The sequence below is a fragment of the Scyliorhinus canicula genome, chromosome 9 (genome assembly GCF_902713615.1).
Source record: "Scyliorhinus canicula chromosome 9, sScyCan1.1, whole genome shotgun sequence".
NCBI classification, from domain to species: Eukaryota; Metazoa; Chordata; class Chondrichthyes; order Carcharhiniformes; family Scyliorhinidae; genus Scyliorhinus; species Scyliorhinus canicula.
Window position 1 is genome coordinate 97701269 of NC_052154.1, and position 18947 is coordinate 97720215.

The following is an 18947-nucleotide window of genomic DNA, read 5'->3' on the forward strand; positions in this document are numbered from 1 at the left end:
TATAAGGAGCAAGAGGGTAACTAAAGAAAGGGTTGGCCCACTCAAGGACAAAGGATGAAAGTTATGCGTGGAGTCAGAGAAAATGGGTGAAATTCTTAACGAGTACTTTGCATCGGTATTCACCGAGGAGAGGGACTTGACGGATGTTGAGGTTAGGGATAGATGTTTGATTACTCTAGGTCAAGTTGGTGTAAGGAGGGAGGATGTGTTGGGTATTCTAAAAGGCATTAAGGTGGACAAGTTCCCAGGTCCGGATGGGATCTATCCCAGGTTACTGAGGGAAGTGAGAGAGGAAATAGCTGGGGCCTTAACTGATATCTTTGCAGCATCCTTGAACACGGGTGAGGTACCAAGGACTGGAGAGTTGCTAATGTTGTCCCTTTGTTTAAGAAGGGTAGCAGGGATAATCCAGGTAATTATAGACCGGTGAGCATGACGTCAGTGATAGGGAAGCTGCTGGAGAAGATACTGAGGGATAGGATTTATTCCCATTTGGAAGAAAATGGGCTTATTAGTGATAGACAGCATGGTTTTGTGCAGGGAAGTTCATGTCTTACCAACTTAATAGAATTCTTTGAGGAAGTGACAAAGTTGATTGATGAGGGAAGGGCTGTAGATGTCATATACTGGTACGTCAGTAAGGTTCCCCATGGTAGGCTGATGGAGAAAGTGAAGTCTCATGGGGTTCAGGGTGTACTAGCTGGATGGATAAAGAACTGGCTGGGCAACAGGAGACAGAGAGTAGTAGTGGAAGGGAGTTTCTCAAAATGGAGAACTGTGACCAGTGGTGTTCCACAGGGATCCGTGCTGGGACCACTGTTGTTTATGATATACATAAATGATCTGGAGGAAGGTATAGGTGATCTGATTAGCAAGTTTGCAGATGACACTAAGATTGGTGGAGTAAAAGATAGTGAAGGGGACTGTCAGAGAATACAGCAGAATATCGATAGATTGGAGAGTTGGGCAGAGAAATGGCAGATGGAGTTCAATCCGGGCAAATGCGAGGTGATGCATTTTGGAAGATCTGATTCAAGAGCGAACTATACGGTAAATGGAAGGGTCCTGGGGAAAATTGATGTACAGAGAGATCTGGGTGTTCATGTCCATTGTACCCTGAAGGTGGCTGCACAGGTCGATAGAGTGGTCAAGAAGGCATACGGCATGCTTTCCTTCATCAGAAGGGGTATTGAGTACAAGAGTCGGCAGGTCATGTTACAGTTGTATAGGACTTTGGCTTGGCCACATTTGGAATACTGCGTGCAGTTCTGGTCACAACATTAGCAAAAGGATGTGGATGCTTTGTAGAAGGTACAGAGGAGGTTCACCAGGATGTTGCCTGGTATGGAGGGTGCTAGCTATGAAGAAAGGTTGAGTAGATTAGGGTTATTTTCATTTGAAAAACGGAGGTTGAGGTGGGACCTCATTGAGGTCTACAAAATCATGAGAGGTACAGACAGGGTGGTTAGCAAGAAGCTTTTTCCCCAGAGTGGGGGACTCAATTACTAGGGGTCACGAGTTCAAGGTGGAAGGGGAAATGTTTAAGGGAGATGTACGTTGAAAGTTCTTTACGCAGAGGGTGGTGGGTGCCTGGAACGTATTGCTGGCGGAGGTGGTAGAGGCGGGCACGATAGCTTCATTTAAGATGTATCTAGACAGATACATGAATGGGCAGGGAGCAGAGAGATACAGATCCTTAGAAAATAGGCGACAGTTTTATATAGAGGATCTGGATCGGCACAGGCTTGGAGGGCCAAAGGGCCTGTTCCTGTGCTGTAATTTTTCTTTGATTAAGTATAACCTTGGTGATACTTGTTTCAGAAATGTTGCAATGTGGTGCCATCCTCCTCCTGGATTCTGAATTTGTTTGAAGTCACCTTCTTGAAGTTCAGACAGAGGTTTGGTTCATTTATCATAGTCCACTTTGTGCTTCTTTTCCGTTGCTGTGATACGTTCATGTAAATCTCTACTATCCATATCTGGAATGGTGATCTCAGGTAATGTGGTGCGAAGTCGTCTACCCATTAGTATCTGAGCAGGTGATAATCCAGTTGACGATGGTGTACGTCAACAACACCAACGATAGATCTTGATTATCATCAATCGATTTGTGGAACAACTTCTTTATTATTCCTACTCCTTTCTCTACTTTGCCATTTGACGGAGGATAACATGAGCTTGAGGTAATGTGATTGAAGTTATATTGCTCTGCAAATTAGTCCACTCCCAACTTGGGAAACATGGACCACTGGCAGAGACAACATTGAGAGGTATCCCATGATGTGCAAAAATTCATTTTGTTGCCTTTATAACAGATATGGCTGTCGAATCATTCAGCATCATCACATCTAGATAGTTGGAGTAATAGTCTATTACCAGCAAATAGTCCCAACCTTGGAAATAAAACAAATCCATGGCCACTCTATTCCATGGACTGGTGACGATTTTCATGTCTTTCATGCTTTCTTTGCTCTGTACGGGCTGATGCATCTGGCAGATTGTGCATTGTTGTACATACTGATCAATGTCTCTATTGACTCCCGCCAATATACCCACTGTCTGGCTCTTCTTTGACACTTTGATGTCCTGATGACCCTCGTGAATCTGCTGCAGAATCCCTTCACGTAGCCTGGCAGAAATCACCATCTTATCTCCCTTGAGCAGGAAACTTATCTATGAAGAAAGATCATCTCTTATACCTCGAAAGGCAGATTGACATCCAGCGGGTCATCCTTCTTTTAAGTATTGCTTCACCTTCTAAAGCATCAAATCCTTTTCAGTTTCGACTTTGATTAGATGTAGTTTGCGGTCAGACACTGGTAGTATCTTGGTAAAGAAACAGGCTTGAGATTCCACTATTTGGACGATCTCGGGTTTTGATGTTTCAGCATCAGTGGTTGCTCTGGATAAGGTATCCGCCCCAACGAGGACCTTCCCAGGTGTATAGACCAAGTCAAAATCTCATTGAGGTTCTTTCTGATGATATTCACCAACAGCCTGTGATCCGTTTTGACTGTGAAGTGCAGTAGCCCATATATGTAGTTGTGAAATGCCTATTACGAGGCCAAGGCACTCTTTTTCAATTTGCGCATATCTCTGCTCCATGGGAGTCATTGATTGAGATGCATAAGCAATTGGTTGCCACATCTTATGGTCATCCTTCTGTAGGAGGACTGCGCCAATCCCCTGTTTGCTGGCATCAGTGGAGATCTTCATCTCTCTTGTGGAGTCATAGAACGTTAATAGTGGAGCCGTGAAACAGTGCTCAGGTCTGACTTCACGTCCAGCCACTCCACTGCATGTTCAGTGGTCCATTCAAATTCAACATTTTTCTTTATAAGGTTCCACATAATCGCCTTCCGATCAGTTGAAACCAGCATTTCCCCAACGGCCTTGATCTTGTCTGAATCTGGTCAAATTCCTTCTTGTGATATTAAGTCGCCCAGGATTAAGGGGTCGGAATACTCAGCAATTGCAGTGTCAGATCATGTTCCACATTGGGTGGATATGGTGCTGGACTGTGGGAGGAAACCGGAGCACCCGGAGGAAACCCATGCACACACGGGAAGGATGTTCAGACTCCGCACAGACAGTGACCCAAGCCGGAATCGAACCTGGGACCCTGGAGCTGTGAAGCAATTGTGCTAACCACTATGCTACCGTGCTGCCTAAATCTCGACAAGAGTGAGTATTTTGTAGTGTCTCGGCCGGAGGTGGGGGCAGGGGTGGAGGCTGGCATGGTGGGATGGTCTCCCTCTGTCACTGGCGGGTCGGGTACAGGCGGTTAAAATGAACGTGTTGCCACGATTTCGGTTTATTTTTCAATGCCTGCCGATTTTCCTGCCGAAGGCTTTTTTCAGAGAGATTGAGGCAAGGATTATGTTGTTCATATGGGGAGGGAAGGTGGCCAGAGTTAGAAAGGTGCTGCTACAGAGGGGAAGGCAGGCAGGGGGTTTGGGTCTTCCGAACCTGATGTATTACTACTGGGCGGCGAATGTGGAGAAGGTGCAGGGCTGGGTCAGAGGGGTTGATTCCCAGAATGGAGAAGAGTTTGTGCATGGGATCGGGATTGAAAGCAGCAGCGTCGCTCCCGATGGCCCCGGGGAAGTACTCAGGGAGTCCGGTAATAATAGCTTCGTTGAGAATTTGGAGGCAGTTTCACCAACACTTCAGGTTGGGGGCAGGGTCAAGAGAAATGTCGATTCGGGGGAACCACAGATTTGAGCCAGGGAGTGGGATGGAAATTTTCAGAAATGAGAGGAGAAGGGGATTAAGACGCTAAAAGATTTGTTTCTTAGGGGTCGGTTTGCAGGATTGAAGGAGCTGGAAGCGAAGTATAGGCTGGAGCAGGGGGAAATGTTTAGATACATGCAGGTTCGAGATTTTGCCAGAAAGGAGATACAGAGCTTCCCGGTGGAGCTCCACATTGCTGGAGGAGGTGCTGACGACAGAGAGACTGGAGAATGAAATGAAAATGAAATGAAAATCGCTTATTGTCACGAGTAGGCTTCAAATGAAGTTACTGTGAAAAGCCCCTAGTCGTCACATTCCGGCGCCTGTCCGGGGAGGCTGGTATGGGAAATCAAACCGTGCTGCTGGCCTGCTTGGTCTGCTTTAAAAGCCAGCGATTTAGCCGAGTGAGCTAAACCAGCCCCTGGGTAGTGTCAGCAGTTTACGGAGCTATTTTGGAAGAGGAGAAGTCACCACTGGAAGGGATCAAAGCAAAGTGGAAGGAAGAGCTGGGAGAGGTCACAGAGGAGGGGGGCTGGTGTGAGGTGCTCCGGAGAGTGAATGCCTCCACCTCGTGCACGAGGTTGGGGCTGATGCAGCTGAAGGTGGTATACAGAGCACACCTCACGAGGGCGAGGATGAGCCGATTCTTTGAAGGAGTAGAAGATGTGTGTGAACGTTGTGGCGGGGTGGGGTGGGGGGGGGGGGGGGGGGGGGGGCGGCTAACCACGTTCATATGTTTTGGTCCTGTCCAAAGCTAGAGGATTACTGGAAGGAGGTTTTTAGGGTAATCTCTGAAGTGAAACTGGACCCAGGCCATATTCGGGGTGTTGGACCAGCCAGGGTTGGAAACGGAGGCAGATGTTGTAGCCTTCGCCTCGTTGATCGACCGAAGGCGGATCTTGATGGGGTGGAGAGCAGCCTCTCCACCCTGTGCCCTGGTGTGGCGGGGGGATCTGTTGGAATTCTTGACTCTTGAGAAGGTTAAGTTTGAACTGAGGGGAAGGACAGAGAGGTTCTATAAGTCATGGGCATTATTCATCATGCACTTTCAAGAACTGGATAACATCGAACATTAGTTGGGGGGAGGGATGGGAGAATTGGGGGGAGGGGGCTGTGTGTATTAAGGGTGACTATGGGTGATTCCTGATTCCTTTTTGTCATTTGTTTATGTAAACATGCGGACTAATGTTTGGGGTTTGGTGGGAGGATGGGATCGTTGTTATTGATATGGGGATTGACATATTTGTTACTGATTATTGTTTATTGTTGGTGGGTGTAAATTTGGGATAAAATTGAAAAAAGGAGAAGAAGGAAATATTTTTTAAAAAATTAAGTCGCCGGAAACCAGGGGCTGGTTTAGCAAGGGGCTGGTTTATCACAGGGCTAAATGGTTGGCTTTGAAATCAGACCAAGGCAGGCTAGCACACGGTTCAATTCCCGTACCAGCCTCCTCGAACAGGCGCCGGAATGTGGCGACGAGGGGCTTTTCACAGTAACTTCATTTGAAGCCTACTCGTGACAATAAGCGATTTTCATTTCATTTTTAACCTGTGGATGCCAAACTGACAATTGTCACGATTCAATTTGAGACCATAGTGCTGAACTCTGTCAAACACTTTCCTGAGCCGGTCCAGAAGCTGTTCTGGGGTGTTGATGATGATGTCATCCACGTAGACTTGTACCCCTGGAATCCCCTCGATAAAAGTTTCCATGGCTCTATGGAATATATCTTAGTGTTGGGTGGGGTTACTTGGTTTTGGGGATAGGGTGGAAGTGTTGATCTTGGGTAGGGTGCTCTTTCCAAGAGCCGGTGCAGACTCGATGGGCCGAATGGCCTTCTTCTGCACTGTAAATTCTATGATCTATGATATCTGAAGCCGATATGATACCAAATGGTAGCCAATTAAAACAGTGCCTCCCGAAAGGCATGTTAAATGTGCATAGCTTACACCTGGAAATGTCCAGCTTGAGCTGCCAAAGCCTCTGGATGAGTCTAGCTTTGTGAATAGCTTGGCATTATCCATTTCAGAAGTGATTTCTTCCCTCTTGCGGATTTGGTAGCGTTCCCAAAAGACCTGAATGTTGGCATTCCAGTCTTTTGGATCAATACAGATCCTGAGGTCTCCATTGGTTTTGCGCATGCAGATCATTGAACTGACCCAGTCCATCGGCTACATGCCCTTGGAGATGTTCTGTTGTTGCATGCATTCAAGCTCAGTTTTGAGTTGCTCTCTTCACGGAGCTGGCACTCGCCGTGGCGCATGTATCACCGGTTTGGTATCCTTTGTCAACTTTATTGAATAAGTAAAAGGTAAGGTGCCCATCCCCGAGAAGACATGAGCATACTCATCCAAGAGTTGTTTAATGTCATCCTGTAGCGTATCCTTCATTCTGTCAGTCATAAATATGCTTTACCAGGTTCACAAGCATCCACTCCAATTAATGATGATTTCTCACCCTCTACCACCTCGAAGTCGATGGGCATCTCGATGTTCCCATTTCTAACAACAAGACAGCAGGATCCTCTTGTGACTATCGTGTTACCATTGCAATCTGTGAGCTGACATATGGATTGCTTTATCAGTGATGTCTTATAAGCTTGTCTTAAATAACTTTGACTGATAATATTTGCATGTGCTCCTATGTCAATTTTAAATGGGATTCGTTTGCCATTTATCTCTAATAATACAGTCCACCCCTTAATTATCTTTGAGAGCTATCGTTCTGGCCTATCATTACAATCCAGCAAATTAATCCTAGTGACTGCTTCTATTATGAAAGTATCTGAAGGGTATACGGTGAGCAATCTTCCTATCAGTTAAGATGTTAGATTTTTTTCTCTTCACTCTGAAAACTTTGGATCCGTCTGATAACACTGTAGGACTTTTTAAATGTGGTTACTGGAGAAGCTGTTGAGAAACGACACTGTGCTGCAAAGTGGTTCAACTTGCAACAATTAGCACATTGTTTGCCTCTTGCCGGGCAATTTTTTTTAACTGTGGGCAGCGTGCGTATGTCGTCATGTTCGTGCTTCACTCTCAAATTGACCGCCAAACATTGTACGCCATTTTCTTTGCTGCGACACAGCATTAATGGTGTCAGCCACGTTTCCCAATTTTGATCTTATTTCTTTTGCCACAAACTCCGCATATTCAGACGATGCCTGTTCACTGACCTTGCACATATTAATCATGTCTTCAAGCGGTAAAATTGGTCGCCTTAGCATTTTCTCGTGCAAACAATCATTATTTATCCCGAATACAACTTGATCACGGAGCATTGAATCGGTTGCTGAGAAAATATTGCAGGACTGCGCTCTTAGTATTAAAGCTGTTATGAAAGAATTTATTGACTCCCCTTTTAACCGCAGCCCTTTCTGAACATGTTGAGCTGATAAGTCTCATTAACCTACTTCTTACAGTGTTGACTGAACTTTTGTAGCACCATGTTGTATTTATTTTTATCCTCATCAGCACTGAATTCAAACAAATGAAAGGGTTCTAATGCTTGCGGTCCAGTCAAATTCAATAGGAGTGCTATTTTCCTTTGGTCTGAGGCACTTTCAAGTGTGGAGGCAGAAAGGAAAACTTCAAACTGCTGTTTAAAGAAAGCCCAGTTCTGGCATAGTTTACTGTGTGTCCTGAAGTGGTCAGACTTCTTGAGACCCTTCATCTTCCGATTAGTCTTCATCTTAGATTTTCTGAGTTCTGTAGCTTCTGGATCGTTTCTTCAATCTCCTAATGCTATTCTTTCCTAATCTAACTGTTGTTTACTAATAGAAATAGACTCCTGGTACCATGTGGTGTTCTTTGTGTTGCTTATTTCAGGATGCTTGGCATAGTGTTCACAAAGACCTCAAAATAGCTTTAACTTAAACAAAGCTATAAATGTATTAACACTATTAATTTGGATTAGATACATACTCCTGAAGAATACACAGTTGATTATTAACATTTAAACTACACTCATCTACAGCTAATCTTAATACTGATATAAACTATGATCTTAATACTGATATAAATATGATCTGCTCTCACTTACAATATCTGTACTTCTGACTCACACTAGCTAACTCCTGCACACACTCTCCCACAAAGCATCACTGCCTTATATAGTTGTAACCCCCTCTAGTGGCTACTTTCGACACTTCATTAACCCTTGCATTTCTTACCGTTATGATAATACCACAAACCCCAGAGGCAGAAACTTTGAGAGGAGATTGACGAGGATGTTCCCTGCTGAGAGAGAATCCCGCAGAGAGAAGATTCCTCATGTGGGAGAAACCAAAACTGCACACATAAAATAATCACCAGTAACTCCAACCAGGAGTTCAGGAGAACCTGAATTACCCAGAGAGGGCGGAGAATATGGAACTCGCTGCCACACTGAGGCAAACAGCATAGGTGCTTTCAAAATATACAACAGCCTAACCCTTGAAAATTCCAGTCAGTAACTCACTCCCGGGTATCTGTTATTCTATATATAAACCACCCAAACCCCTCGATTAGATTCCGGTCTGTATCCCACTCCCGGGTATCTGTTATTCTATATATAAACCACCCGAACCCCTTGGTTAGATTCCAGTCTGTATCCCACTCCCGGGTATCTGTTATTCTATATATAAACCACCCAAACCCCTCGATTAGATTCCAGTCTGTATCCCACTCCTGGGTATCTGTTATTCTATATATAAACCACCCAAACCCAATTAGATTCCAGTCTGTAACTCACTCCCGGGTATCTGTTATTCTATATATAAACCACCCGAACCCCTCGATTAGATTCCAATCTGTAACCCACTCCCGGGTATCTGTTATTCTATATATATAAACCACCCAAACCCAATTAGATTCCAGTCTGTAACTCACTCCGGGTATCTGTTATTCTATATATGAACCACGCCATACCCCTCGATTATATTCCAGTCTGTAACCCACTCCCGGGTATCTGCTATTCTATATATAAACCACCCGAACCCCTCGATTAGATTCCAGTCTGTAACTCTATCCCGGGTATCTGTTATTCCATATATAAACCACCCAAACCCAATTAGATTCCAGTCTGTATCTCACTCCTGGTATCTGTTATTCTATATATGAACCACGCCATACCCCTCGATTATATTCCAGTCTGCAACCCACTCCCAGGTTTCTGTTATTCTATGTATAAACCACCCAAAACCCTCAATTAGAATCCAGTCTGTAACTCACTCCAGGGTATCTGTTATTCTATATATAAACCACCCGAACCCAATTAGATTCCAGTCTGTAACTCACTCCCGGGTATCTGTTATTCTATATATAAATCACCCGAACCCCTCGATTAGTTTCCTGTCTGCAACCCACTCCCGGGTATCTGTTATTCTATATATAAATCACCCGAACCCCTCGATTAGATTCCAGTCTGTAACTCACTCCCGGGTATCTGTTATTCTATATAGAAACCACCCGAACCCCTCGATTAGTTTCCAGTTTGTAACTCACTCCCGGGTATCTGTTATTCTATATATAAACCACCCAAAACCCTCAATTAGAATCCAGTCTGTAACTCACTCCCAGGTATCTGTTATTCTATATATAAACCCCCCAAACTCCTCGATTAGATTCCAGTCTGTAACTCACACCCAGGTATCTGTCAATCTGTATCTAAACTACCCCAAACCCTTGAAAAGATTCCAGTCTGTAACACACTCCCGGGTATCTGTTATTCTACAAGTTAACCACCCCAAACCCCTTGATTAGATTCCAGTCTGTAACTCAATCCTGGGTATCTGTTAATCTATATATAAACCACCCGAACCCCTCAATAAGATTCCAGCCTGTAACTCACTCCGGGTATCTGGTATTCGATATATAAACTACGCCATACCCCTCGATTAGATTCCAGTCTGTAACTCACTCCCGGGTAACTGTTATTCTATATGTAGAGTATATATATCTATTTATACAGTGAATGGTAGATCCCTCAAGACTATTGAAAGTCAGAGAGATCTAGGTGTACAGGTCCACAGGTCACTGAAAGGGGCAGCACAGGTGGAGAAGGTAGTCAAGAAGGCATACGGCATGCTTGCCTTCATTGGCCGGGGCATTGAGTATGAGAATTGGCAAGTCATGTTGCAGCTGTATAGAACCTTAGTTAGGCCACACTTGGAGTATAGTGTTCAATTCTGGTCGCCACACTACCAGAAGGATGTAGAGGCTATAGAGGAGGGTGCAGAAGAGATTTACCAGGATGTTGCATTAGAATGGAGGGCATTAGCTATGAGGAGCGGTTGAATAAATTTGGTTTCTTCTCACCGGAACAACGGAGGTCGAGGGGCGACCTGATAGAGGTCTACAAAATTATGAGGGGCATAGACAGAGTGGATAGTCAGAGATTTTTCCCCAGGGTAGGGGGGTCAATTACTAGGTCAATTTCTATATATAAACCACGCCATACCCCTCAATTACAGACTGGAATTGAACTCACTCCCAGGTATCTGTTACTCTATATATAAACCACCCAAACCCCTCGATTAGATTCCAGTCTGTAACTCACTCCTGGGTATCTGTTACTCTATAAATAAACCACCCGAACCCCTCGATTAGTTTCCATTCTGGAACTCATTCCCTACTATCTGTTATTTCATATATAAACTACCCGAACTCCTCGATTAGATTCCAGTCTGTCACTCACTCCCAGGTACCTGTCATTGTGAATGTGTAAAGTCAGACTGAGCTCCAGTTGAATTGTGTGTTTCTCAGTTTCACCACGTCAGAATGTAGGGTGTTTGGATGAAATGGACAGCTGCAGAGCCTTCGGGACTTTAACGTTGCTATTTTTTTCATGTGACCATGGGCGGAACTCGCAGTGAATGCTAGGATTTGACTATAGCCCAGCTGTTAGCCACCACTGCCATGTCTCCCCGTCCTCTGTGTCTGCAGTCCTCCCGCCTTCTCTCCCACCCCATGATAAAAGGCAGCTTCCAGATTGAATTTTCCCCGTGAAGTATTTATCCAGTTTGCATTTGGGTGGTGAATTCCACATGATAACATCTCGTTGCACCAAAATATTCTCCTCATTTCATCTCTACTTCTTTTCCCAGTCACTTGTCTCCTCTGGTTCGTGACTATTAATGGTCATTCTTTGAACTATGAATAACTGACAGCGTCACTGCTGCACACATTCTCACTCCCCTTCAATCTATCACGAAACATTCCTCAGTTCTCGGAACAGGACACATGTTTGAATGACATAAAACAGGAGCTTGTCTCTCATTCTTGGTAATTCACGCACAGACATTTCTGCAAATTCACAAGGACGTCTATCGGCCGGGTTAGCTGCCAGTATCCTGCTGTACTGAACAATAGGGCAATGCAAGGAGGTCACTCCCTGCATCCTGCTGGTGTTGAAACAGCTCTCCAATTAATTGCTCTTCCCCTGCAGCTTTCCAGATTGAATTTTCCCCGTGAAGTATTTATCCAGTTTGCATTTGGGTGGTGAATTCCACATGATAACATCTCGTTGCACCAAAATATTCTCCTCATTTCATCTCTACTTCTTTTCCCAGTCACTTGTCTCCTCTGGTTCGTGACCCTATTGGGAACAATTCTTCCTCCTTCTTCTCAGACAAGTCTGTACTGCTTTAAAGACTGAACTGCAGAGGGCAAAACCTGACTTGTGGTCACAGCTTCATCGAGAACTGCACGGACCTGCTTTTCCTGCTAAATGCCTGATGTCTTAGTCCCACCAAGTAATGAGCATAATCAAGCATCTACCAATCTGAATTCTAATTAACTCCACTGGGAGTCCCTTTAATCAAATCAAAATTCCACTAGCCCAAGCTTTTTACTTTAATTGCACCCCTGGCTCCTAAAATATACTTGCCTTTCAAACTAGGATTTCTGAAAACATGATTGCAGCAGTCACACACACCCACTAACCCAGGATTTTAATCCAGTCAGAAAAACCAATCATTCACCATTGCTCTTTCTTTCAGTCCACATTAGCCAATCCCATATTCAGTGTCAGTGCGACCCACCTCTTAACAGCTTCAGTGTGCTAACAGTTCGGTGTAACACTGTCAAAGTCCAGATACACAACATCAACTTTGCGGCCCTGATTAAAACTCTCAAACAGGTTTCTCAGGCACGATTTGCCTTTAAGATTTCAATGAGGCTTCTCTCTGATGAACAGGTGCTAATAAAAGTGTCCAAACATTTTGTACAGATTATTATCTCCAAAGGTAACTGCTGCACAGACTGGCCACTGGTTATTGGCTGAATCCCTCTTTGCCACTCTGAGTTTAGGTACAACATTCACACTGCTCCAATCACTCGCCACAGCAGGAGGATTGTGGCTGAAAGTTCCATCCTTCTTTTCCACACATCCTCAGGTGCATTTCCTCAAATGAGAAAACTCAGGAACCTTTCGCACAGATTACCTCCTCATCCTGTCTCACTGTCACTCTCCCAGGATCAGTGTCCTTATCAAACACTCCCAAGACAGGTACATCACAGGGTTAGATACAGAGTAAAGCTCCCTCTACACTGTCCCCATCAAACACTCCCAGGACAGGTACAGCACAGGGTTAGAGACAGAGTAAAGCTCCCTCTACACTGTCCCCATCAAACACTCCCAGAACAGGTACAGCACAGGGTTAGATACAGAGTAAAGCTCCCTCTACACTGTCCCCATCAAACATTCCCGGATTCAGCACAGGGTTAGATACAGAGTAAAGCCTACCCCTTTAAAAGCAAGTTAAAAGTCGGTGTCAAACCCAAGTTCTGTCAGTCTGTACAGGAGGAACAACTCTATTCCCTTTTGGATGAGAGTAAACCTCCACACTTTTCATATTGCTCTTTCTTTTACACATCAGCACTGACCTGGCTCTTTGACCTTCAGTTCGAATTTGACCTTTGAACTTCCTGCGATGATCGCATAGACACCGTTGTCATTGTTGGAGGCACTGTGAATGGTCAGGCTGTGCATGGTGGCCTCTGAGGTGATGGTCCATCGCTCACTGGTGACCATGTCCACACCGTCCCGCTGCCACCTCACCTTAACCACCCCCTTCTCCGTCTCTGCTGTGAACCTGGCATCACTGCCTGCATTCACCACTGCACTCCTTGGCTTCTTCGTGAAGGAGGAACCTGGCACATGATGGAGGTGGCACACAATGAGTCTCGCTGCCACAACGATACACTTGTCCCAAGCTGATCACTCAGCACCAGCGCTCCCTGCCGCTTTTATACATTTTGCGGGTGATTAGTTATGACTGAGGTACATGTTTTCCCATTCATGCACATGTTTTAATTGACACCGACTCAGTCACCACAATCCTTTTGGATGCTGTGTGGTTTTGACAGTATACTGCTCACCTCTTCCCTCACACTTGCCTCCCTCCTCATGTCGACCACTCTACAACTCCATTCTCACCCTACAGACCCCCTGACACTTACTCATTCATGCGGTCCCATCCTCAATCCCTCTGACCCCACCCCTACAAACATTCACAGTGCCCTACACTCATCCCATAGGCCTCCCACACCCTCACAAACAGCACCCCTTCCCCATTCCCCCTCACATTCACTCCAGATCCCCTGGATCTTGACTGGATACATTACAGACGACAGGACTCATACTGCCCCAGTGGGGATGGTTCCGGGAGGTAGCAACCCATCCTGCCGTCTCTCAGAGATTGGGGATAAGGTCCCTCCCGGACCAGGCTGTGAATTGGGTTGAAGTGGGGGTTCTGAGAATGGAAATCTCTGGAAGAGAGGCCATGATAGGACTTGTCAGAGATTTTGGACACATTGTATTGATCCAAACTGGAAACCAGCAGGAAACTCTGATCTCCAGTCAATCCCAGTCCAGCCATTTCCAGTCCAGTCCTTCCCAATCAAATCACTCCCATTATCTCCCGTCCAGTCATTCAGAGTCCAATCATTCCCAGTTCAGTCTTTCTCAATTCAGTCATCCCCAATCAAATCACAGTCCACTTATTCCGGGTCCAGTCAGTCCCAGTCCACTCATTCCATTATTCTCAGTTCAGTCATTTCCAATCAATCATTTCCAGTCCCACCATTTCCAATCTAGTCATTCACAATTCAGTCCATCCTAATCATTCCCAGTTCAATCATTCCCATCATTCCCATTCTACTCTTTCCCAGTCATTCTGAGCCCAGTCAATCCCAGTGCAGTCATTCCCCAACATTCGCAGTCCAGTCATTCCAGTTCTGTCAATACCAATTATTCCCAGTCTTCACCCCACCATTCCCAATCTAATCATTCCCGGTACAGTCATTTTCATCATTCCCATTCCAGTCATCCCAGTAGTCATTCCCAATTCAGTCATCCAAGTCCAGTCAATTCCTGTCCAGTTCATCCCAATCATTCCCATCATTGCCAATATAGTAATTCCCAGTCCAGTCATTCCTGTCAATTCCAATCCAGACATCTCAGTCCAATCAAACACAACCAGTCAATCTCAATCATTCCCACCAATCCCAATTGAGTCACCCCTGTCCAGCCATTCCATTCATTCCCAATACAGTCATTCCCAACACTCCCAAGCCAGTCATTCCAGACCAGTAAATCACAAATCATCCCCAATCCAGTCATTCCCAGTGCAGTCATTCCGGAATTCCCAAACCCACATCCTAACAAAGTCAAACCCAGTATAGTTAATCCCATTTTTCCCATAATTCGCAATGCAGACATTCCCAGTGCAGTCATTCCCATCAATCTCAATCCAGACATCCCAGTCCAGTAATTACCAACGATTCCAAACCTTTCGTCCCAGTCCAGTCAAAGCCAGACCAGACCATCCCAATCACTCCCGTCATTCCCATGTCCACTCCTTCCCAATGTCGGAACGCTCTGTCTGACACTCGATCCGCCACTCAGATTCTGACCTGTTTTTCTCCCAGCTTCGGGCATCTTGCTCAGATTCAGAAAACTTCTCCCGCTCCTGGGTCCCGGTCACGATCCTCCTCCTGCTGCTCGCTCTGTCCCGCAATAACCTTCAACATCACATTCCTGAAGATTTATACAGCATGTCCCCAAACGTCACAGAATGTCATCGATAAACCAGCAAACCAGAGAGAGAGAGAGTTGGGAAGAGACTGATAAAGATAGACACAGAAAGAGATAGAGACAGCACACTGAGACACTGAGACACAGAGAGAGATAGAGACAGCACACTGAGACACTGAGACACAGAGAGAGATAGAGACAGCACACTGAGACACTGAGACACAGAGAGAGATAGAGACAGCACACTGAGACACTGAGACACAGAGAGAGATAGAGACAGCACACTGAGACACTGAGACACAGAGAGAGATAGAGACAGCACACTGAGACACTGAGACACAGAGAGAGATAGAGACAGCACACTGAGACACTGAGACACTGAGAGAGATAGAGACAGCACACTGAGACACTGAGACACAGAGAGAGATAGAGACAGCACACTGAGACACTGAGACACAGAGAGAGATAGAGACAGCACACTGAGACACTGAGACACAGAGAGAGAATAGAGACAGCACACTGAGACACTGAGACACAGAGAGAGATAGAGACAGCACACTGAGACACTGAGACACAGAGAGAGATAGAGACAGCACACTGAGACACTGAGACACTGAGACAGAGAGAGATAGAGACAGCACACTGAGACACTGAGACACAGAGAGAGATAGAGACAGCACACTGAGACACTGAGACACAGAGAGAGATAGAGACAGCACACTGAGACACTGAGACACTGAGACACTGAGAGAGATAGAGACAGCACACTGAGACACTGAGACACTGAGACACTGAGAGAGATAGAGACAGCACACTGAGACACTGAGACACAGAGAGAGATAGAGACAGCACACTGAGACACTGAGACACAGAGAGAGATAGAGACAGCACACTGAGACACTGAGACACAGAGAGATAGAGACAGCACACTGAGACACTGAGACACTGAGACACAGAGAGATAGAGACAGCACACTGAGACACTGAGACACAGAGAGAGATAGAGACAGCACACTGAGACACAGAGAGAGATAGAGACAGCACACTGAGACACTGAGACACTGAGACACTGAGAGAGATAGAGACAGCACACTGAGACACTGAGACACTGAGACACAGAGAGAGATAGAGACACACTGAGACACTGAGACACAGAGAGAGATAGAGACAGCACACTGAGACACTGAGACACTGAGACACAGAGAGAGATAGAGACAGCACACTGAGACACTGAGACACAGAGAGAGATAGAGACAGCACACTGAGACACTGAGACACAGAGAGAGATAGAGACAGCACACTGAGACACTGAGACACGAGACACAGAGAGAGATAGAGACAGCACACTGAGACACTGAGACACTGAGACACGAGAGAGATAGAGACAGCACACTGAGACACTGAGACACAGAGAGAGATAGAGACAGCACACTGAGACACTGAGACACTGAGAGAGATAGAGACAGCACACTGACACTGAGACACAGAGAGAGATAGAGACAGCACACTGAGACACTGAGACACAGAGAGAGATAGAGACAGCACACTGAGACACTGAGACACAGAGAGAGATAGAGACAGCACACTGAGACACTGAGACACAGAGAGAGGATAGAGACAGCACACTGAGACACTGAGACACAGAGAGAGATAGAGACAGCACACTGAGACACTGAGACACAGAGAGAGATAGAGACAGCACACTGAGACACTGAGACACAGAGAGAGATAGAGCCAGCACACTGAGACACTGAGACACAGAGAGAGATAGAGACAGCACACTGAGACACTGAGACACAGAGAGAGATAGAGACAGCACACTGAGACACTGAGACACAGAGAGAGATAGAGACAGCACACTGAGACACTGAGACACAGAGAGAGATAGAGACAGCACACTGAGACACTGAGACACAGAGAGAGATAGAGACAGCACACTGAGACACTGAGACACTGAGACACAGAGAGAGATAGAGACAGCACACTGAGACACTGAGACACAGAGAGAGATAGAGACAGCACACTGAGACACTGAGACACAGAGAGAGATAGAGACAGCACACGGAGACACAGAGAGAGATAGAGACAGCACACTGAGACACTGAGACACAGAGAGAGATAGAGACAGCACACTGAGACACTGAGACACAGAGAGAGATAGAGACGCACACTGAGACACTGAGACACTGAGACACAGAGAGAGATAGAGACGCACACTGAGACACTGAGACACAGAGGAGAAGATAGAGACAGCACACTGAGACACTGAGACACAGAGAGAGATAAGAGACGCAACACTGAGACACTGAGACCTAGAGAGAGATAGGACAGCACACTGAGACACTGAGACACAGAGAGAGATAGAGACAGCACCACTGAGACACTGAGACACAGAGAGAGATAGAGACAGCCACGAGACACTGAGACACGAGAGAGAGATAGAGACAGCACACTCTAGACACTGAGACACCGAGAGAGATAGAGACAGCACACTGAGACACTGAGACACTGAGACACAGAGAGAGATAGAGACAGCACACTGAGACACTGAGACACAGAGAGAGATAGAGACAGCACACTGAGACACTGAGACACTGAGACACAGAGAGAGATAGAGACAGCACACTGAGACACTGAGACACAGAGAGAGATAGAGACAGCACACTGAGACACTGAGACACAGAGAGAGATAGAGACAGCACACTGAGACACTGAGACACAGAGAGAGATAGAGACAGCACACTGAGACACTGAGACACTGAGACACAGAGAGAGATAGAGACAGCACACTGAGACACTGAGACACTGAGACACAGAGAGAGATAGAGACAGCACACTGAGACACTGAGACACAGAGAGAGATAGAGACAGCACACTGAGACACTGAGAGCACAGAGAGAGATAGAGACAGCACACTGAGACACTGAGACACAGAGAGAGATAGAGACAGCACACTGAGACACTGAGACACAGAGAGAGATAGAGACAGCACACTGAGACACTGAGACACTGAGACACAGAGAGAGATAGAGACAGCACACTGAGACACTGAGAGCACTGAGAGAGATAGAGACAGCACACTGAGACACTGAGACACAGAGAGAGATAGAGACAGCACACTGAGACACTGAGACACAGAGAGAGATAGAGACAGCACACTGAGACACTGAGACACAGAGAGAGATAGAGCAAGCACACTGAGACACTGAGACACTGAGACACAGAGAGAGATAGAGACAGCACACTGAAGACACTGAGTACACCAGGAGAGATAGAGACAGCACACTGAGACACTGAGACACAGAGAGAGATAGAGACAGCACACTGAGACACTGAGACACAGAGAGAGATAGAGACAGCACACTGAGACACTGAGACACAGAGAGAGAGATAGAGACAGCACACTGAGACACTGAGACACAGAGAGAGATAGAGACAGCACACTGAGACACTGAGACACAGAGAGAGATAGAGACAGCACACTGAGACACTGAGACACAGAGAGATAGAGACAGCACACTGAGACACTGAGACACAGAGAGAGATAGAGACAGCACACTGAGACACTGAGACACAGAGAGAGATAGAGACAGCACACTGAGACACTGAGACACTGAGACACTGAGGCACAGAGAGAGATAGAGACAGCACACTGAGACACTGAGACACAGAGAGAGATAGAGACAGCACACTGAGGAC

At 45.9% G+C, this 18947-nt stretch overlaps 1 protein-coding gene across 2 annotated transcripts in view; it reads right to left on the reverse strand.

Annotated features, from left to right (window-relative positions):
* LOC119971566 (myosin-binding protein C, cardiac-type-like) overlaps window positions 1-15221 on the reverse strand; it is a 226833-nt gene extending 211612 nt beyond the window's left edge. For both annotated transcript variants that reach the window (XM_038807310.1, XM_038807309.1), the window contains exons 1-2: window positions 15129-15221; window positions 13098-13364 (exon numbers count right to left, since the gene is read on the reverse strand). In XM_038807310.1, coding sequence (XP_038663238.1) covers window positions 13098-13364; window positions 15129-15153 — 292 coding nt within the window. In that variant the 5' untranslated portion in view covers window positions 15154-15221. The remainder of the gene's footprint in view (window positions 1-13097; window positions 13365-15128) is intronic.
* Between the last annotated feature and the right edge of the window lie 3726 nt (window positions 15222-18947).